This window comes from Rhodnius prolixus, unplaced genomic scaffold, assembly GCF_049639745.1.
Source record: "Rhodnius prolixus isolate KJV_2025 unplaced genomic scaffold, Rpr scaffold_5, whole genome shotgun sequence".
Classification (NCBI taxonomy): domain Eukaryota; kingdom Metazoa; phylum Arthropoda; class Insecta; order Hemiptera; family Reduviidae; genus Rhodnius; species Rhodnius prolixus.
This window is the reverse complement of record NW_027411624.1, coordinates 44039908-44062478: the sequence shown is the minus strand read 5'-3', so window position 1 is coordinate 44062478 and position 22571 is coordinate 44039908. Positions and strand designations below refer to the sequence as shown.

General features: G+C 37.5%; 2 protein-coding genes across 8 annotated transcripts; both read right to left on the bottom strand.

Moving 5' to 3' along the window:
- Positions 1-366: 366 nt before the first annotated feature.
- LOC141458284 (turripeptide Lol9.1-like) lies at positions 367-8063 on the bottom strand. 6 transcript variants are annotated; one of them, XM_074136050.1, is made up of 7 exons: positions 7905-8063; positions 6710-6874; positions 3458-5391; positions 3225-3373; positions 3059-3154; positions 1865-2011; positions 367-484 (listed from the first exon to the last, which is right to left on the bottom strand). In XM_074136050.1, exons 1-3 carry the CDS (start codon positions 7951-7953, stop codon positions 5348-5350), a joined length of 258 nt encoding a protein of 85 aa, XP_073992151.1. In that variant the 5' UTR covers positions 7954-8063; the 3' UTR covers positions 367-484; positions 1865-2011; positions 3059-3154; positions 3225-3373; positions 3458-5347. The 6 variants fall into 6 exon arrangements, with proteins under 6 accessions (XP_073992151.1, XP_073992149.1, XP_073992150.1 ...); XM_074136048.1 differs by having other exon boundaries at positions 3470-5391; XM_074136049.1 differs by having other exon boundaries at positions 3495-5391.
- Positions 8064-8586: 523 nt separating this feature from the next.
- Positions 8587-22540, bottom strand: LOC141458283 (turripeptide Ici9.2-like). Of its 2 annotated transcripts, XR_012460862.1 has the most exons (5): positions 22526-22540; positions 22314-22446; positions 21652-21760; positions 19997-20140; positions 8587-8840 (listed from the first exon to the last, which is right to left on the bottom strand). XR_012460862.1 is itself a non-coding variant. In XM_074136047.1 (4 exons), the coding sequence occupies exons 2-4, from the start codon at positions 21704-21706 to the stop codon at positions 8776-8778; spliced, it is 264 nt and encodes an 87-aa protein (XP_073992148.1). In that variant the 5' UTR covers positions 21707-21760; positions 22314-22456; the 3' UTR covers positions 8594-8775. The 2 variants fall into 2 exon arrangements, 1 of the variants encoding a protein (XP_073992148.1); XM_074136047.1 differs by lacking the exon at positions 22526-22540 and having other exon boundaries at positions 8594-8840; positions 22314-22456.
- Positions 22541-22571: the final 31 nt, after the last annotated feature.

The window sequence follows — 22571 nt, the reverse complement described above, 5'->3', positions numbered from 1 at the left end:
TATCACGAGTAGAATGATCGTGATTTGTAAGTACAGCTTCATTTTAATTGCTTTCCTGTTTGTACAATAGTGAATTATTGAGATTCTAGTTTTATAGTAGTTCGTACCATTTACCAACAACAGTACACATAATAATCTATAAAAATTAATGATTTGTTTGCAAGGAATGTTGTTGAATTTCTTTCACATGAATGCTTATGTCATTTTGTTATCAATTGATAACAAGTGTTAAAACTAAGATTTTTGTTAATGTTAACTTCTTTTTATACCTAGAACGTAGTTCATCAACTACGTGACAAAATTTTCATTTAAACATTTAAAAATGTATTAAAGGAATCTTAAACCAAATATAAATAAATATGAGTCTTTAAAACCAAATAAATTTTATTTTTTATAATAAATGTAAAAGTTTTTAAAAGATAATTTTACTTATTTCTTCATTTCCCGTTCTTTTCACATCTTCCTTTGTGCTTAAATTCATATTCTGCAACAATGCATAAGTAATATGTAGGCAAAAAATTATAGAAATAAAATATAATAATTATTTACTCATTCAGGGAGATAGACTACTTTTTCAAAGTGATAGGTGCCTCTGATGACATTAACATCCTCGACATTCCCACAAAAAAAAAAAGTGGGCGTGCATACGTTATTGATATTTGAAACTGTTTTTTTAATGAACCAACAAACAATCTCTAGATAACCACCATTTATTTGTTGTTCGCCTCAAAACATCTGTTTTCTGTAGTATCTACCAAAAAAACATACCAACTTCTCCCACAATCTATAGAAGTTCCTGGGTTAAGGGCATTCATGGTTTCCGAAATGCAAAATCTCACCGATATCGTGTAAGCAAACCTCTTTTCTAATACCTAAAACGATATCCTATCGCCCGCTAGTGTAAGATTCAAGCTTTTATGGTGGGGGTTTTGTTCGATGCAGAAGATACTTTTCCTTTCTTTCAATTCTCCATTTCCATTCAAAGTTGTGTAAAATCCAAAAATGTGAAAAATTATAATAAATTTATTAACATATGTATTTCTTTCAAGATTAGAGAGACAGTATACTCTTGACTACCACAGGGTACAGGTTTTCAATTTTGAAGGAAATGATGTGAACATACAGTGGATATCATGGCTGTATCACTTTCATGTTTAAATAATAGAATAAAAAAATAAATAAGAACTCTAAAAAAGATCCAAACAGACAAAATTTAAGGGCATTTAAATGCCAGAAAATTGTCCCAATGATGTGTACAATTTTGAAATTAGTAACAAAAACTATTACTTATAAAAATTTAATATTAAACATGTAAACGGTTCCATTCAATATTTTAATAAAATGATATCATAAAAACACATTTAATTCAGACAATTGATGGACTATTTCTAGATCATTAAATAAAGATTTTGGTGTGGGTGACTTTCCGTAAACCTAAGACGTAAGGGGAGAGCGGTTCTTATTCCAAAATTCAGAACTGTTTAATTTGTAAAATAAGGGGACTAAACAATGCCAAAAAAATGTCACCATTAATTTTTAGTCGAAGAATGGAAGAAAAACTTGTGAGTCCTTCATCAAAGGTATGTAAATATTCAAATTAGAAATCACGATGTTAACTTGCAAGTCTTGAACTTTATGATCCCAGTAATAATCACTAATTATGAACAAATGGTTGAATCCAAAAAGCTAAGAATATCCATGATTTCTTCCGCCTCAGTGTGCTTATTTTTTTCATTCAGATTGATTAGAATTAAATGATTATTAAAGAATATACAAATACAAGCTATCAGCATGTCAAAAAATCAAACATTCTGCAATGGATGAAATTTTCGTATCATCTTCAATAGTCTCGTTTTCTACTTACGTGGGTTTGCGAAACAATTACTCCTATCAAAATCGCATCTATTGCCGAAAGTTTTGTATTCATTGCCTCTTCTTCCACATACAGGTCTCCAGTTTAGTGGGCAGCTTAAAAATTTACATGTTTCTCCTGATTCTGGACTGGCCATTCCTAATGGAAATGAGATTTACTAATGGTTTTTGAAAATATATTTTAAAACATACATGTTACTACTAATTCAAAACAAAAATTTTATATTCAAACATAAAAAACAAAATCTGTTTGAAACATTCAACCACTTCCTCCAAGAATCTATGTTATAAACAATTTTTAACCTCTAATTTTTACTAAAGGTTTGTTGGCTTGAATTCACTACAATACTACATATGGCATATGAATAAATAAAATGATATTTTAAAAGAAAGTCTGAATAAAAATGTCCTTTTATGGAAACAAATGTACAATTTAAATTCCTTGATGAAGACTGTTCACCTCGTCACTCTTGTTACTACGTTAACGGGGCTCACAGTCTATTAAGATGCCTAAAGTCGCGTGACCTGATTGTGTCCCTTATTTCTCCATTACCTACCCCAAAAAAATCGCCAAAGGACTTCTTTTAGTACTGATTTCCCCATCTGCATACAATATTATAAGATATTTCTAAGAGAGTATGCCTCTCTAGAATATACTTAGGTAACTTTTTTTTTTTTCTGTTACCATTCACTTTCTTTTACAAGTTTACTAAGCAACTTGCCAAATGTATGGTACGACTCCTTCAGTTTGTCAAAAATGGAGTATTATGAAGTACCAAGAAGCAACTGTAAAGATTTCTGTTGAATTAAATGACAGTTTTCAAAGTAAGAAACGGTAAAAATGTTTGTTGATTTTTTTCACTGTACCGGCCAGGAAATTTACAAGTAGGATACGGTACCTTTTTAATCGGAGTCGTTGTGCGGAAACTACTATCCCATTTTACCAAACAAACTAGCAGGGTCTTTCCCCTAGATTCAGTTTTAAGCTTAAACCAATTTAATTTTCTGATATAATTTGTAATAGAGAGAGATTTAGTTTGGTAATTTCCGATCGGCGATCCTTTACTGGCAGAGAAATTTCTCCATTTCAAAGTCCGCTCTTAGGTAAGCCCTTGTATCAGTGAATGGGTGCCTTAATGTTATTTTACATGCAACATTACATTACATTACATGCAAAAAAAATTACCTGCATTAAAAATAAGTATGGTAGCTAAGAACAGCAAATAGATCTTCATTTTAAAAGCTTCTTTTCAGGTCTATACTTCAATCGTTATTTTTAATTCTGTAAAATGTATTCAAAAATTAAATAGAATTAACAGAAATCCTTAGTAAACAAAGCAGATTAACCTTACCCTTGGTTTATATGAATAATAACTTTTTATGAATTCTGTATGGATTAATGTGATTGTAAATAATTTTGTCTTTCCCAGTCAATTCAGGATATTTGGAGCAAAAGCGTAATATTTTTTTAATTATTCAATAATTTTCTAATTTCTCCCAACTAACAAAATGATTTTAAAGTACATATGTTTAATTTAGCGTTGAAATGGTATAAAAAAAATAATAACAAAAAAAAAATACAAACGTGAAACAACACCTGAATCTCTACTGACTCAGCGTACCTCAAATTTTAGATATCAAGTTTTCACCTGCAAAACAGTTGCAAAATAAATAAATATCAGAAAATGATGTGAGTGTGCGTTGTGAGAATTACCCTAACTTCAAAAAATAAAAATAAGTAAAATAAATTTTCTTCATTCAGAAGAATCTACTGAGTGCATATTTATAAACGAGTTCGTTTTATATTACAGATATTATTGAGTTTTTCCATATTTCATTTTATTATCAAATATTAATTGAATCAGTACTCAAAATGATCAGATAAGATTTTTATAGGGTAATAAAATTATAACACTTTCAAAAATAGTTTTTATTTTAAATTATCATTGTATGCTGATCACCATTAAATTTTATAGTGATTTTATTGAATTTTTCCCATAACAAGTATTATTTGAACGATGTATTTGGGGGGAGGGGGTATTCTAATTACCGATATACTTACTGCGATTCCTGAATATATCTTTTACATTAAGGAAAATAAAAGATTCTCTCTACCTTATGGAAAAAAAGTCCGGTATTAAAAATATTGCAGAATGATCAATTCTCTTCACTTGTACTGCTCGGCTCGGTTCACAATGACCGTGAGTTATCATAGTATTTATAATCCTCCGACTCTGATTGATTTAGTTTTTACTTACACTTACTCCCTCGTAAGAAGAACCTATTGGAATCGTGCTGATTTTCAATTTTAAGTATTTCTGGAAATTTTTGAGGTACTACCCAAATACGAAAAAGTAAAACATTGGTGTGTATGATTTGAATGTATTTCTTCCTTTAACTGTAAGTTTGTGTGTAAACACTGAAACTCACGACTATAAAAATGGCAAAATTAATATTTCATTTGGTACCAAAGTAGACTTTCTGGAGCATTAAGGTTTGATCAAAATCAGTCAAACAGAAAAAGAATCACTTTACTGAATCGATTTCTTTTTAAATAGATTTTATCGAAAACAACTCTTCGATTTTCTTCGAATGAGGTATCAACATTGCGCACAAGCAGTTTATATTTATAATAGCTTTTATATGAAAACTTTCCACAGTAAATTGAATTATAGATTTTGGAATATAAAGGGTCGTTAGGGCTTTCTTCTAATGTGTCATTTCCTAATGAAATGTATGGACGCGAACTAAAAATATGACATTAAACATGATAAGTTATCTAAACTTTACACAGGTCATACTTCTCAACCACCAGTCGAAGTCGTATCAGCCATACTGAAGTGGGCATTTAGCCCTGCAGAAATGGTTTGTAAATAGAGAAAGGCGAGTTTTTAAATTCTATACCTTACAAACATAAACAATAATAATAGATTAACGTAGTGTACGGGTGGAATTTATAGTAACAAATGGTGATTTAAGTTGAACGTAAATGTTCGAGAGATCATATTTTGAAATATATTTTGTTTAAACAGATGACAATTGTGAAGAAAATAAAATAATAATAATCAATAGCAAGTAAATAATATTCTAATTATCTTAATGGTTTCCGAGTTTTACAGTAAATTTTTCCAAATTAACTAAAAAAGAAATTAGCTGAATTTTAGGACTCATTACTTGTTACCTTTATACATATATACAATATATTAAAATATCCTGACTGAATTATCTTCGCAGCTGGTGGAAGTTTTGCTGACTTAAGAATGATATCTTTATTCGCCTCCTTAAATCAGTACATCAATTCTATAAAATTGCTTAATTTTCGAAAGTGTGTACGATGTAACCAAGTCTTTTGGTTTCACTATTAGATATTTCTTTACAATTAACCATAAAATAAAACAAAGTATATAGTATAAACATTTTATTATTAATTTAAGTTTATAAATTTTGCTTAATTTTATTTTGTTTTTCAGCTAATTCAACCTCCACGTTTACAAATGCCGTCGTTCAACAATGTGTATTCTGTAACAAAATAGAAAAGCTATTTATGTTTTTAAGTAATTTTTATTAATAAACAATATTTATTTAAACGAAGAATTTTTTTAACACCCCCAGGCGAACTTGTTCTAAGAATACGGTTTTAAGTCTTACATACATGTATTTAAATAAGGATTAAATGTTTTTCTAAATTCTAACTCATTTTCGAAATGATCGTAACTTCCTTACGATAAATTCTTCTTTAGATTAAGTTAAGTTAGAACCCCATTCAAAATGACAGATTTATTATTTATATACTTTAATAGAAATACATACATATTATGCATGATGTACTTTAATAGGAACGCTCACGTAGATTGGATCAGGCGAACTGGGTTAAATCTAGTAGACTAGCGTCTAATTAAGCTCTCACAAAACATTTTAGAGAGAAAAAAATTATTAGATTTTATAAATACTTTTTCAGCACACAATTGCAACTTTTCTGTGATATTTAATCTTGAATTACGCTCTGACTCAGTAAACGAAGCGTCTGAAGTCTGCGAGGTATCCTGCACATGTACAGTTGTTCAGTCTTGTTGGAACTATGTGTATGAGTTAAATTAACGAGTAGAAGTTGACTATTTTTTATTTAAGGCGCATCTGAGGGCCAGCAGCTGGATTCAAACCCAGGACCTCCGCGTGGAAATGCGCTAACCTCATAGCTAATCCCTTCGCTGGTTATTAATGTTATTCGATCGTGGCAGGAAACCAAACCTTATGCCATCAAAAGACCCTCTTAGGAATAAAGCTTCCTCAAAGGATTTAAAAAAAAAAAAGAAGCAAGACCAAGACTGGAACAAAAGGCCTGCTCCGGTCGGTCTAAGGGTCACGTAATAATTGCAACAGTCCGAACGAATCGAGAAATAAAAGGAAACAGTTTTACTAATAACCCAAGGTGGACTACAAATCTATTGTTAGTCTGCCGATGGCCCATTGCGCTCAATCTTAAGAAAGAATGCGTTCGGCTGGCTACGCCTGAAAGCTCGAAATCATTGGTATCAGTTGCTCAACTTCTATTCCACAAGTATCCTAGATCATTCAAGCACATAGCATTTATTGACTTCAAAGTAGCCTGATCATCCGCACAAATACTAACTTCTTTTTTTTTTTTCTTATTGGGAAGAAGGAAACAGCTTATCCAATGTTTTTCTAAATGTACAACATTTGGAAAGTTATCGCGGCTACATCCTACCCTCATATAAGCTGCGTTACCATTTTGGATATACTATAAATACTTTGGGTAAGTTATTTTACGCTGAATTTTCACTGAAATCACATTTAGTAATAAACAATCTATACTGACTTGTTTCTACAAAACAGTTTGCTTTGTCCATGGCGCACTGATTGCCAAATGTTATATTATTTTTGCCGTCTGTACCACACACTGGTAGCCATATCGTTTGGCAGATTTTCACTTTGCATGAGGAAACAGGTTTTTCAGTCCCCGCTCGTTGTAAAATTGCAAGGTCTGAAATAGTTGAGATTTAAGATGTTTTCTTTGAATGGTAGCCTTACAACTTTTAATGTTTAGTTTTTGAAGGAAAAAAAGATTTTATCAGGCATTGCTATGAAAACACATGATTTCCTTTTAACCAAAACTATAAAGATGCTGGTGGCATGCTTCTAGTAGTAGTTTAACGTTACGTTAATCTTCACTAACACTTATACTTTAGATTACTTCTAAAGTTTTATAGTCTTTGTTTCCACCTTGGCACTTACCTTCTTTGTGAAAGAAAAATGTGAAAAATCACCAAACCATAGTTAAGTTAATAAATAACAATGCTTTTTATGCTAAACTAAATGTTGAAATTTATGTTTTGATGTACGTGTATAAGCCAACAGTAATTATTACATTAAAATTATTTGTGACGTTCAGTAATGAATAAAATGAACAAATACCAACGTTACGGTATATTTTACATATTTTATGTGCGTGGCAATTGAAACTCAATAAATGTATTGGTGTCAGTACCAAACCTATAAATTAAAATTTCTGGCACTAATAGGAAATAGTCTGTGAAAGAAAGTAATGATTTTAGTAATCTTTCGTACGTAAATCTAATCGAAATACTAAAAAATACCTTAAAAATCTGACCTCATTTATGTACATATAATAGAGAACAATAAATAACACTGGTTAATAACGGTGTCTATACAAAAATTTAATCTTTCCAATCAATTCCCGCGAATATTTTACATCGTATAATTTTTCAATCGTTTTTCAATCAATCGATTTTTTTTGGAGAAAAACATCAAAGTTTTATTCATCCAGGACAAAAATGTTTTAATTTCATTTTTTTATTTTTAATAAACCAATAAAAAAAAAAGAAAGTATTTATTACACAATAGTTTTACACTAATTTATTAATGTAAAACAGGGAAGACAACTGAACTTATAAAAAAAACGTTTGTTTATTAGATCATAATTTATTAATCGTAGTTGGAAATAATAATATGAGTGTTTAAATAAAATCTCTTCAAAAATAAATTTAAATTACCTGCTTTGGCACTAAGAAGTGAAGCCAATATTAGAATATAGATCTTCATTTGGAATTCTTTACAGTATCAGTACAAGTTCTGGAATAGTTGGATGGTACTGTTAAATTTAATTACTTATTTCATATACAAACCATCGTCATGAAGTCAATAAAAAAAAAATGATGAGGTACCTTAAAATAATATTATTACCAAATGGCCGGAGTAAAATTTTATTGAGGTAATAAAAATTGTCTTTAAAAGCTAACAATAAGAAGAACAAGAACATTTTCTGAAATTGTTGTTTTTGCTAATTTTTGGCAACTTTTTTCTCGATATCTGTTTTATCTACGTTAGTTGCAACAAAAAAAAACTTTTAAACGAAGATATGCCCTTCTTATTTTAAAGAAAATTTGAGAATTTTATCTTTTATAGAAATAGAGAAAAAGATTCGTCAAAGTTGGGTGTTTTTTAACGTTTCGCTTTTTCGTGCAACCTTTGACGACAAACTTTTATACAACTGTCCTACCTGACAGTTTTAACCTTTATTTTAAAATACAAATCTTTCTTTTCAACTAAAGACAAAACGATGTCCATCAAGTTTCATCAACTTATTTCCAAGCAAATCTGTACTTTCTTTTGTTAGAGCTTTAAGAAGAGGGGAAAAATGGATGATACAACCACAGTCAAAAAGAAGGATTCACTAAAATTCATTCTTATTACTTTATTATATCCAAACACACAAAATGTGGCAAGAAATGTATAAAATATTAAATATAGTAATTTTTACTTCTTACCAAAGTTACATTTGTAATATTACAAAGTTTACAATAAATAGGACGCATCATTTCTAATGTCACTAACGTATTAATTCTAATTTACGAAGTGATCACCCTAAAATCTACCCTTGTTTTTCTTCTGTCTTTCTTCGCATCGTCCTTTATTTACGAAAGTGTACACTGAAACAATACAAATGATAAAAAAACTGTGCATAGTGAACAATAATCATAGTGCAATCTCCATGAATATAAGCTTGCCTCTAAAGTTTTTACTTTATTAATTTTTAATGAAATTAGTCTGAATACATATCGAAAGTACAGAATTCACTTCGCAGTGATTAAAATTTGAAAATTTCCTCCATATCTTTGATTACATTCTACGACCCAATGTACACTGAACTCAATTGTTGCGGTGAAGTACCATCTAGTGAGAAATAAAAAGAAACTCTATGTTGGATCCTCGCAAGGAGATGCGGCCCCCCTTGTGGGAAATTTAGAATGATGAAGTGGAGGGTTGGCTGCATTGGAGGTCTGTAGGGAGAAAGGAACTGCGTACGTGACCTGGCTCAGGCAGTTGTCCTTGGACTTCATAAAAAGTTGTTGGGTCGTTTTTCAATGTGTGTTTTGCCGGTGTCTCTGTGCTTAGCATCAGAAAAGATTTTCGGGCTTCTTCTGGTTAGGTGTGAATTTTTGTGCCGTGATCAGATCACTATAGTAATCTATTGGATCCATTGGATGTTTTAGTTTTTATAATTGGTCATGACCATTCTAGAAAATAATGTAATGCCTACTCATGTAAGTCTCAAACTTTATAATACGCCATAGACTAATGTGTTCCTATTTCGTCAAGAAATGTTTTTATTATTTTGAATTCTAGCTTTAAGATTTCCCGTTTGTCAAGAAAGGTTTTTATTATTTTGAATTCTAGCTTTAAGATTTCCCGATTGTCAAAATTAATAAATATTTGTTTCTTTATAAAAGGTATTTTGAGTGGTGGTGTCCCCCACCTAGTTCCATCCCCTATTTAACTGTTAATTTAAAATATTATGTCTAATTGTCCTTCCTCCCTCTACGTCGATTAAACATGGTGCCGAAACCCGGGAACACTCAAGATACCTATTAAATAAATAATTACATAATTTTTTGTGTTCTGTTTAGACTTATAGTAATTTTCATTTGTTTATATATATAATTTTTTTTTGTCCGTGTTGTTCTGTCAAGTTCTTGTTCAACTTGTTTTATAATTATACTAATTTGTTTTTTGTTAAATTTATACTATTTTAAATTTATACTGTTTTACAAATTTATACTATCTTTTGTATTGTGTATTTATATTTTGTATTTTGTATTTTTTTTGTCGACAAGAGTTATTAGTTGTGTCCAATTTTAGGATCATGGAGGAGTCCCTGGAGAAAGTCACTCCCCCTGTTTCGCCAGTCCCGTCGGTTTCCCCCTCGTTGGAGGAAACTCCCCGAGCTTCCACCCAACCTGAGGCCAGCGAGAGTCTCAATGCTATCAGATGTCGGCACCTCGTTGCCAGGTTGGACCAGTGGGCTCGGAGTGTTCAGTTGTTGGACCTGGATTCCCCAGACAGAGTTGCAAGGTGCCAACAGTTCTCCGCTCTCTTTCAATCCTTGTCCCAGACTGTGGACAGGGAAGCCTGGGAGTGGCTTCGACTGTTGGCGCCAGAGGATAGTGGTCCCTTAGCCCTGGCACTGTCTGCCAGTCATGCTCAGGCAGAGCTCGCCCATTTGTCTATCGTCCTCCCTGCCTTGGCTACACCCCTCATGATGGAAAATGTGCCGACTTCCTCACCGCCCAGTCCCGTTCCCGATGATTCTGTGTCAGAGTTGGCGCGGAGACAGCTTCAGGAACTGGTCATCCCTAGAATTCCCGTGTTTGGAGGGGAAGTATTATCATATAGAGAGTTCAAACGGACCTTCCAGTCGGAGGTCCATAAATTGGCTCTCTCACCTGCCAAGCGACTTCAGGCGTTGCGGTCTTGCCTGAGGGGTCCACCCTTGTCGATCATTCAGAATGCCACCCTGACGGAGGCCGGGTACCTCTACGCTTGGGAGACATTAGACGGCCGGTATGAGGGGAGGCTAAGAATTGCTAGTGCCATGCTGGAAGCCTTCCTTCAATTCCCGGCCGCTGGCTCCAGCATGGAAGATATCATCGCTTGGCTGTCTGGGCGACAGATTCTCCTCGACCACTGCGACATCCCTGAACCCCTGGACTTCTTGTTGTGTCATGTCTCCCTGTCTGTCCTGTCCCCTGGCCTTCAGGAGGAGTTCCGGAAGAAATGCCTTGGTTCCTTTGACGAATTGCCCCGCAGTGGTCAAGTATTGGACTTTCTAAAGCAGCAGGAAGACAGGTTTTCCCCTAAACTGGTCCCCTTACAGAAAATGTCGCATTCATCTGCTCAGTCTGGTCCTAGCCAGGCTTCCGCCCCCTTTACTCCTTCATCCGGTCCTGCCCCTCCGGTCGACGAACCACAGGTGGTGGAGGTCCCTTCGCCAAACCAGTTTAGACCGTATCGCCCCAAGTCAGTCAGTTTTGTCCCCCGCACACCGAGGAGGCCTTCACCTACCCCTTCCCCGGCTCCAGTTCGGCGCTCCACGCCTTCTACGTCCTGCGCCCCCGCCTCCTCAGTCTCTTCAATCCGATGCTACTTTTGTGGGGGACCACATCGGTTGTCCCGCTGCGACAGATATTTGCAATTGTCTGGCAAGGATAGGTGGAGTTTTGTCGCGGAGGAACGCCTGTGTGTTAATTGCCTGTCTAAATATCATCAAGTATCCCGCTGTCCCTGCCAGGTGGGGTGTGGCAAATGTCATGGCGAGCACCACACCACCTTGCACCCCCCTCCTCAGTCTTCCAGCGTATGCCAAGAAGCACGAAGTGCCTCCCACCTGCCGTCCTTAATGTCCTTGAGGACATGTCCGCCTCCAGAATCTAAGTCCTCTTCCAAACAAGCCTCTTCACCCTCTCAATCCAGATCTTCACCTCCTTTTCCCAAACGCCCACTCCTTCCCCCCAGTTCCTTTGAGCCTCTACTGTCAGTCAGGGACTCTGATTCCAGACCTACGTCATCATCCTCGGGCAGCATATCCCCTGTCCTTCCCATAACCTATTTTGGCCGACATCCAGCACCAACCCCCCAGTCAGATTTATAGGTTCTTGGCAGGCACGATACCCCTCCCTTATCCAGTGTCGTCTTCTGTCGTCGTAGACATTGTCGTTTATGTCATGCTACGAAAGCCTCCCGAAAATCAATATTCAAGTCTTTCCCATCCGACATGTCAGTTTCCCCCACTGCCATGGTGTATCTCCTTGGAGGAGATAGCCAGTGGTATCGTGCTCGTGCCCTGCTGGATTCAGGCAGTGAGATTAATCTAATGTCAGCAACCTTCGCCAAAGAATGTAAACTGAGTTATTCTCCCATGTCAGGTGCTATCCGAGGAATAGGAGGAAATATTGCCACCCAGGTCGTGGGTTTTGTGTCAACTAATTTAAAACAATGCCCGCCATTTTCCCAACTTAAAGTTCCCTTTCGCGTAGTCACTAAGACAGTTCCGGATGCTCCATCCTCGTATTTTCCTGTCGGTGATTGGGTACACCTAGCAAATAAATATTTAGCCGACCCGACTTTCAATGAACCAAGCCCAGTAGACGTGGTATTTTCAGCTTCGGTCTTTGATGCCCTCGATCTCAGTCAGATGATTCGCTCACAAAATGGCTCCCCTAACGCACGATTGACAACCCTTGGCTGGGTCATGTCTGGTCCCCTGAAAAGGCTACCTGTTAAAAGGGTTCGTTTTCACCCTTCTGTCCAAAACCACATGTCTAACTCCAAACTTTATCGGACCTATTATAAAATATTATTTAAACATAAGTATGGTCATTTAATCCCCTCTAAGGTACTTAATAATGAGTCTAATCCTGAAGACAAGACTCCAACCAGCACCCCTCCTGGTGAGTATGAGTCTGAGCCAGTTGCTCATCGTAATAACCCTGAACTTATCATGGAACCAGAACAGTCAGTTACTCCTAGCCGGTCTTCGTCCTCTGCTCAAATTTTGTCAACCCTCGAAGAGGAAGTCACTCCTCAGCCATGTGCTCGCCCAACCTTAGACATTCCGCTCCCTCCTCCAAAACCACAACGTTTAAATAGAACGCGGCGTCCGCTACAAATTCTTACCAGCCCGGATTCTGAGTCTTTTCCTCCTACCACAATTTCAGCGGAAGCTTCTTCTTCTGAAAATTCTACCTTGCCTGTTAAGTCTTCCTTATGCAATCCTGTGTCGGTTGTCTCTATCCAACCTACTGTACTCCGCTTCAGCTCAGTAAAATCCTCCCAACCAAGTCAGCATCCCCCCGATCAGGTCCTGTCCCGCCTCATGGAAAAAATGTTTGCCCTGGAGGAAGTATCTGAAGTCTCTCCCCTTACGCCAGAGGAGTTGAAGGCCGAAGAGTGCTTCTCTAAGTCTCACTCTCGACTCCCTGATGGTCGCTTTTCAGTAGCACTGCCGCTCAAAACCAGTCCTTGTTGTCTCGGCGAGTCTAGAAAGGTTGCTCTAAAGCGCCTTCTTCAGACTGAGTCTCGCCATGCGAAGTCTCCACATCTTCGCCCTCCCTATGTCGAATTCATGCGAGACTACCTAGAGTCGAAACACATGGAGCTAGCTCCTCCCCTAAAGTCGGGTCAAGTTACCTATTACATACCCCATCACGCGGTACATCGCCCAGATGACCCCCCGGAGAAGATCAGAGTTGTCTTCAATGCCTCTCAGAAGTCCTCATCAGGCGTTTCCCTCAATGAGCTCTTACTCCCTGGCCCTAGATTACAGCTTGACATCTGGAAGGTTGTTACCAGATTCAGAGTTGACAGGTGGGTATTTACAGCCGATATTCGTCAAATGTTTCGTCAAATATTGCACCCCCCTGAAGACAGAGACCTATTACGTATCCTTTGGCGCTTTGATACCAGTCAACCGGTTCAGGAGTACAGACTGTGTACTGTCACGTATGGAACCACGTCAGCGCCCTACTTAGCATGTCGCGTGTTACAAGAGTTAGCCCTCACTTCGCAGAATTCCTTTCCCCAAGCAGCAGAGATCCTTAGGGATCGTACTTATGTCGATGACGTCTCCGGAGGCGGCCCTACTTTTGAAGCGGCCCTGGAATCGAGAGACCAACTCATAAGGTTACTAAGTCAAGCTCAAATCGAGCTCAGAAAATGGGCAGCCAATCACCCTCGACTGTTAGAAAAAATTCCTCTCGACCACCTTCTCCCAGCAATGTCTTCCGTATGTCTAGAGAATGACGAGGAGTCACAATTAAAAATCCTTGGCCTCTGTTGGAACCCCTCACAAGACTATTTCCATTTTTTGATTCGTTCAGTCCCCAATATTCAAACTAAAAGACAATTAGCCAGTCAGATCGCAAAAGTTTTTGATCCATTGGGATGGTTAATCCCAATAACAGTTTTTGCTCGTGCAATATTTCGAGTCGTTTGTCAAGCCTCCTTTAGCTGGGATGATCCTTTACCTTCATCCATTATCCAAGAATGGTCTCAGTTTGCTGTCACCCTTCCGGAACTCTCAAATATTCGTATCCCTAGATTCTTGTCCTTGTCTACTCCTAAATTTTATTTAACCGGTTTTGCTGATGCATCGGAACGGGCATATGCAGCCGTAGTGTACCTTGTGTCACTTTCTGAGGAAACAGTCATCAGCCTGATCATGTCTAAAGCCAGAATGGCTCCAATGAAACCTGTTACGCTCCCACGCCTCGAGCTTTGTGCCGCTCATCTCCTGGCTCTCACACTCCATAAAGTCAGTCTTCTCTTCCCTCAGATACCCTCTCCAAACATTTTCGCTTTTTCCGATTCTACCATAGCTCTTGCCTGGATAACCGCTACCCCACCTCCACATTGGAAGGTGTTTGTAGGCAATAGAGTGGCTGCCATTTTAGAAAAGGTACCCGCTTCCCAATGGTTTCATGTCCCTTCATCGCAGAACCCTGCGGACTGTGCCTCACGTGGGCTAAAGCCACAGGAGTTGGTAAACCACCCCTTGTGGTGGGAAGGCCCTCCTTGGCTAAAATTGAACCCTGAGTCATGGCCCCTAAGACAAGTAAATGCAGATTTGTCGGACCCAATAGTGGGGGCAGAAATTCGCTCCCAGGCTCTTAATGTATCGATCGCAGTCTCCTCCCCTGAGGATTTGGAATCCAAGTTCTCCAATTTGCATACGCTTATCAACGTGGTTGCCTGGTGTCTAAGATTCGCCCACAATGCCAGAAATTCAGCCCACCACATCTCAGGCCCATTAAAGGTCAAAGAACGCGGTGAAGCCCTGCGTGCCCTGATTGTTCGAGCTCAGCGACATTCATTTTTAGAAGAAATTGAAGATGCCCAGTCCTCCAGACCTAAATCACGCCTGGTCAGAATTTTAGGCTTATTCATACATACCGACGGAGTATTGCGAGTTGGAGGAAGGTTAAGACAAGCCAATATCCCTGAGTCCAATAAACACCCGGCCCTGTTGCCTCAGCAACATCCCCTTACGGCCCTGGTAATTCAAGACGCTCACGTATCCAATCTCCATGTAGGCCCTACCGCCACTCATGCCTTTCTCCGAAACCGATATTGGATCACTAATGGAAAAAATGTAGTTCGACGTCAATTGTCATCATGTAATAAATGTTTCAGCATTAAACCATCCCCTTTCAACCCCATTATGGGTCAACTGCCAGAGGGAAGAGCCAGCGCCTCACCACCCTTCACGACTACTGGTATTGACTACGCAGGCCCCTTCAACGTAAAAATTGCGTCACTTCGGTCCGCCAAGGTCCTCCAATGCTACCTCGCTATCTTCATCTGCTTTTCGACAAAGGCCATTCACTTAGAATTGGTCACTGACCTCACGACTCAGGCCTTTCTAGCCGCCTTAAACCGATTCATAGCCAGGCGAGGCATGCCTAGTCACATATGGTCTGACAATGGTACTAATTTTGTCGGCGCTACCAGGAGACTTAAGGAAGTATCTGCCTTGTTGAATGATTCCCAATGTCAAGAGTCGATCCTACGAGAGTCCGGAAGAAGAGGAGTCGAGTGGCACTTCATCCCACCAAGAGCACCCCACTTCGGTGGTCTATGGGAGGCAGCGGTCAAGTCCACGAAACGTTTGCTGAAAGTTACCTTGGGCCTGCAAGAGCCCACAATGGAGTGTCTTCTCACCATTATCTGCCAGGTCGAGGCTATTTTAAATTCACGACCTCTGACAGCCCTTTCGTCGTCGCCAGACGATCTACAAGTCTTAACGCCAGGACATTTCCTAATTATGCGTCCAATGACTGCTCTTCCGACTAGTGACTCCCTGAACCAACGCACCGCCCTCAAGTCTAAGTGGGCAATGGCCCAATTCACTGTTAGCCAATTTTGGAAACGATGGCATCGGGAGTACCTCCTTGATCAGCAGGCAATGATCAAATGGCATTCGCCCTCTTTCCCAGCGGCAGAAGGACAAATAGTCACGATTATGGACGACAACCTCCCTCCACTGCAATGGTCCTTAGGCCGGATCACCAAATTACATTATGGCCGAGATGACGTGGCCAGGGTGGCCGAGGTGAAGACGGCGTCTGGAGTTATCAGCCGCCCTGTCAGGAAGCTGTGCCCTCTCCCAAATCAGTAAGTGGAACTCTGGCGAGTCCACTGCGGGGGAGGATGTTGGATCCTCGCAAGGAGATGCGGCCCCCCTTGTGGGAAATTTAGAATGATGAAGTGGAGGGTTGGCTGCATTGGAGGTCTGTAGGGAGAAAGGAACTGCGTACGTGACCTGGCTCAGGCAGTTGTCCTTGGACTTCATAAAAAGTTGTTGGGTCGTTTTTCAATGTGTGTTTTGCCGGTGTCTCTGTGCTTAGCATCAGAAAAGATTTTCGGGCTTCTTCTGGTTAGGTGTGAATTTTTGTGCCGTGATCAGATCACTATAGTAATCTATTGGATCCATTGGATGTTTTAGTTTTTATAATTGGTCATGACCATTCTAGAAAATAATGTAATGCCTACTCATGTAAGTCTCAAACTTTATAATACGCCATAGACTAATGTGTTCCTATTTCGTCAAGAAATGTTTTTATTATTTTGAATTCTAGCTTTAAGATTTCCCGTTTGTCAAGAAAGGTTTTTATTATTTTGAATTCTAGCTTTAAGATTTCCCGATTGTCAAAATTAATAAATATTTGTTTCTTTATAAAAGGTATTTTGAGTGGTGGTGTCCCCCACCTAGTTCCATCCCCTATTTAACTGTTAATTTAAAATATTATGTCTAATTGTCCTTCCTCCCTCTACGTCGATTAAACACTCTATATTATTTGTTACACAATGGAGAATTTAATTAGTTGCTCGATAAACACCGTATTATAAGTATCGATAAGTATTGGTATCTTGACCGTAAATTGTTAAACTTAGGATGGATGATTTGTGAGGAATCGGTCAAATAAAACAACTCATCTCTTTGCCAACGTTTCGACACGTTGGGCCAGACAAGTCAGTATCTCACGGCAAGGGTGTACCATCGGACAAAAAAAGACGACAATTCCACCGCGCTACTTAGACACCACATTGACAATAAACACAATTTTGACTTTCAGAATGTGACCGTACTCGATAGGGAAGAAAACCAGTATAAGCGAAATTTTCTTGAAATGTGCCACATAGTAAAACAGAACAACACAGTTAACTTTAGGACGGACACGTCGAATATGGCCAACTGCTACAATTTTATCATTAAAAAATAAATAGATATCCAAATTTTGACCATAATTATTGCTGTTTTTTTTAAAAATTTACTTCAAATCTTTTGGTTATTTGTTATTTAGTTCAGAAGGGTTATTTGGTTTCTCCTGTGTTTTGTGTTTAATGGTTTTTGTTGTTTAAAGAAATTTCCCAATATTTATTGTATTTACTCTTTTGTTGTAATTAGTCTATTGTATCTGTCCAATTGTAATTACCAAAATCCCCGTGTAAGTCCCGCTATATCTGTATATATATTCCTGCTTCTCCATTTCTGGCTCTTAGTTTTCTGTAACTCAACCAACCCGCAGAGCTACGTAAGTTTCAATAATTATAAAGATTTTAGTGTATTTTACTGTTTATTTTTGTATTACTGATTTTTACTGTTTTTTTCTATGTTACTGACTCTGTAAATTGTTTTGTATTTTTTAATATCCAGGCCCTGAAGAGGACAATATACGAGGGTCGTTTGAAAAGTCCGTGCAAAGTCAGAGAGATAGCACCACTGGCGCGTATCGAGGTTATGTTTAGTTAGTAGCATCTCTTGGAAGAACATACACCAAGTTTCAGCCAGATCGGTCTATTTCTTTGTGTTTGGCATTCGTTTGAATCGAGTGATTTTCAAAAAATGGACGAAAAAGAATTTCGTGTGTTGATTAAACACTACTTTATGAAAGGCAAAACGCCTCAGGAGACTAAAGAGAAGCTTGATAAACATTATGGTGACTCTGCACCTTCGATTAGAACAGTTTATCAGTGGTTTCAAAATTTTCGGAGTGGCCATATGGGCACAAGTGACGCTGAACGTTCTGGACGCCCTGTTGAGGTTACTACTCCAGAAATCATTGATAAAATCCATGATATGGTGATGGATGACAGAAGAGTGAAGGTGCGTGAGATTGCTAGTACTGTGGGCATCTCGAATGAACGGGTACATAATATTTTGTATCAACATTTGGACATGACAAAGCTATCCGCAAGATGGGTGCCGCGATTGCTCACGCTTGACCAAAAACGAAATCGTGTGAAGTGTTGCAAGGACGGTTTGCAGCTGTTCCAGAAGAATCCGCAGGAGTTTAAGCGTCGTTTCGTCACTGTGGATGAAACATGGATACATCACTACACTCCTGAGACCAAAGAACAATCTAAACAATGAGTTGCCAAGGGGGAATCTGCGCCAAAAAAGGCGAAGACCGTTCCTTCGGCCGGAAAGATTATGGCGACTGTCTTTTGGGATTCGCAAGGAATAATCCTCATCGACTATCTGGAAAAGGGTAAAACTATTACAGGTGCATATTATTCATCGTTATTGGACCGTTTGAAAACCGAGCTGCAAGAAAAACGCCCACGATTGGCCCACAAAAAAGTCCTTTTCCATCACGACAACGCACCAGCAGTTGTGGTTGCAAAATTAATGGAAATAGGGTTCCAACTCGTTTCACATCCTCCCTATTCTCCAGACTTGGCTCCCTCGGACTACTATTTGTTCCCCAATATGAAGAAATGGCTGGCGGGAAAAAGATTTTATTCAAACGAGGAGGTGATTGCAGAAACGAATGGCTGATTTTTCAGACTTGGACAAATCCTATTATTCGGAAGGGATCAACAAACTAGAGCAGCGTTGGACGAAGTGTATAAGCCTAAAAGAAGACTATGTTGAAAAATAAAAAAGGTTTACCCCAAAAAATTAAGTAGTTTTTATTTTTGCACGGACTTTTCAAACGACCCTCGTACTATAAAATCATAATTATTGAAATACGCAACTATCAGATCATGCTGCAGTATTCCCGAAGAAGTCAAAAGATAATGGATTTAGCCAAAAATCTGCAATTTCTTGTCATGAATTCCCAACCGGTTTGAAAAACCTTAAGGGTCAAAACACTTGCATCAAACCAGATATCCATCATATAATAATAAACCTTCTCCGAATTTCTCTTTGAAAATATGGGGGGGGGAGATACACTTCAAATAAATTACTTTTTTCCCATGAATTTTTGCGCGTTTGATTCTGGTTAAACTAGCGCTATATTACCTTCGCTGGGGGTGTCACAATTTTCTCATACCCACTTCTCCCGATACTCGGTTACTAACGCCTTTCAATAGACAGAACAGGAACTCCACTCAAAGAGGATTAATTTCAGAGCATTACCCACTCAGCACCTAAGAGCACTTGTTTCCATAAGATAGATGATGAATTTATACATTTTTGATCGCCTTGAAAATATCTTAACGCCTATTCTTTGCAATCTGGACCCGAACCATTATAAAAATGCTGAAATGATATAAGCTGTTCCAAAGAAGGGAGGGTTTGCAGTTGCCTTCTGTTAAGTCTAAACATTTGTCGAGATTTTTTTGCTTTAAGGAATTTCCCTTTTATTAAAAAATAAAAAAAAAAAATAACTTGTCTAATTATGCAACATAAATCCGAATAATCCGAAATGTGTTTTGCCTAATGAGTGGGATAAAATGCCAATGAGAAGCGTTAATTTGTCGAAGAATTTTCTTTCAATATTCAAAAAACCTGTGTACTTACTTGGATTAGAAAAACAATTTGTTCTTTCAAAATCACATTTATTGCCGAATGTCCTAAATTTGTTTTCTTTTACTCCACAGACAGGCAACCAATGCATCGGACACGCCAGTGTTTTGCATTCCTTTAAGTCCGATTCTTTATCACCTACAATAAAGCAAATTACTATTTTATGCTGAAAATAACTATTAATTTAATTCATTATTTTCCACGGTAGCTGTAGTGTAGCTTTTTTTTTCTATCTCGCTCCGGAAACCGGAGGTTTTAGGACCCTTTGAATTAAAAATTGAAAATTGAAATTGAAAGAAGAGTTCATTGATTCGGTAATGCTGTCGATGAATGATTAATTTGGATTATTATTTATTTTCCTGCGAATACTCCTCACTTTCCAAATTTTCCAGGGAAATTGTTGGATCCTCGCAAGGAGTTGCGGCCCTCCTTGACCAGAATTTTCTTTGAGCGTCAATTGTCCGTTGGCAGCATTGGTTGTTTGGACATAGCGGGGATAGTGGCCAGTGCAAGGCAGAAGTTCAGTTGATCAGTTGCCCTTGGGCACCTCAACAGAGACGGAACTGCTGAGTGACCTTGTGTGCTGTGCGTCGGTCCGCCAAATTGATGGCGTCCTTCCGCCGGAGGAACATGTGCCAGTGCTAATGAGGAGAGATTGTCTGTTAAGAATTGGACTTTAAGGGCCATATTGTTATCATTTATTGTACCTTCTGTATCTGACATGTATGTAAGTCTTGTACATTCATTATTAAGAGAAAATTACTTGCCATCCCCGTCTGGGGTTCTGATGGTTCCAATAATAATTTATGCCACGATACCTTGTATGGTATTTGTAAATATAGAGAATAGAGAATTCCCTGTGCACAGCCCTGTACATTTAATGCATTGTCAAAACTGTATCCTTTCCAATACCGTGCCTAGTATTAGCGCTAAAAGAGAGTCAGAACTCTGTCGTTATATTAATTGTTCCTTAAATAATTATCCCCAATACTGCGTCTAGTAATTAAGAAGGAATTAAATATAGAATTTATTCATTTTGTTAAGTGCATTGTAAGTTGTCATTTATTCTTTAATTGTGATATAGACTATTCCTTTTGTTAAGTGCATTGTAAACGTCATTTATTCCTTAATTGTTGAATAAACATTAATTATATTTTTTACATAAGGGTATTTTAAGTGTTGGTGGTGGCCCCCACCCCTGATCCTTCTTTGACTAAATTTAAATTGGAGTGGTCGAACATTTTATTTTATATTGATTGCCCCCCCCCCTATTACACTCCTTTTCAGAAATGTTTAAATTTTTTCAAAAAAAAATAAATTTATACGTGTGCAGTAAGTATACTAATTATAATGAAAATCTTTACGTGTCATTTGTTGGAAAATCGAAAAAATCAACTTTAAGGTTCGATAGAGAAATTTTGATAGATTTTTAGAGGTCAAATCCAAAATTTTAACCTCAAATTTTAGAGCTCTCTCCAATTTTTTCATTTTTGAAAGATTTTGTCACACTTTCACAGACCATTAATTAGAAACCACTCATTCCACGAGTTACTCAAGTGTCTATTTCCAATTTAAACAAAAATGAAAATTTCCAACAATATATTTCAGTATTTTTAATAATTTTCAATATTCAAAATATTTCGAGTTACCTGAAGAGTATGTAAAAAAAACTGACACTAGAACAGCCAAAGAGTAGAGCTTCATCTTGATGTCTTAAATTAGAATGCAGCAATAATCGATCAGACATAACAAGGAAATCTGAAAAGGTAGGAAAATGAAGTATCATAATACTTTTTATGAGCATAATAAACTGGCCATCAGAGTAGGTACATATATTGTACTAAAAATATTTATGTTTTTTTCAGATTGTTTTTTTATTATCGAATCATTGATAGCACTTAAAAATTTTATTCGTTATTACGAATAGATTGCTTTAAATAGGTTATTTTTACTTCAAAAATGTTATCGCGACAATAATTACAGGTAGATTTTAAATTTATCATCGAATTAAAATGATAAGTATTGGACAAAAAGTATTGTCCTCCATAATTCACATTGCATTTTAAAGTTGAAACTCTAGAAATGTCTTTTTTTCTCGCAATAAAGTGTATAAAACAAATTTATGGCCCAAAAGGAGAATTCGCACTATTGCAAACCTCAACGCCTTCTTTCGGAAACGCGACATTGTGGTCATAATGAAAACATCCCGGCTGAGACGGTTGGGTCAGTCAAAAAGACTGCCAGAAATTAAAAATGATTCCTATAAACAGACTGTAAGGCAAGGAATTCGAAGGCTAAAAGAAAGACATACCTGGCCGCAGAATGTTGAGGAAGATCCCATTTTTAAACGAGGAGAAAAAGCATAAGACCTCCACAGAATTCGATTGTTCGTCAGGCCAAGGTATTTCAAGAACTGTAGTGCCAGTAAGAAGGTCCCCTAGAACCTGAAACAAATATCTATTCGCTAGTTATTGGCTTAAGAACAAGATACTTGACCAGGCTACGCAGTTTTAAGAAACTTACCAACTAGTTACCTACTGGTTGGTTACTCTTTCGTTAGACACCTATT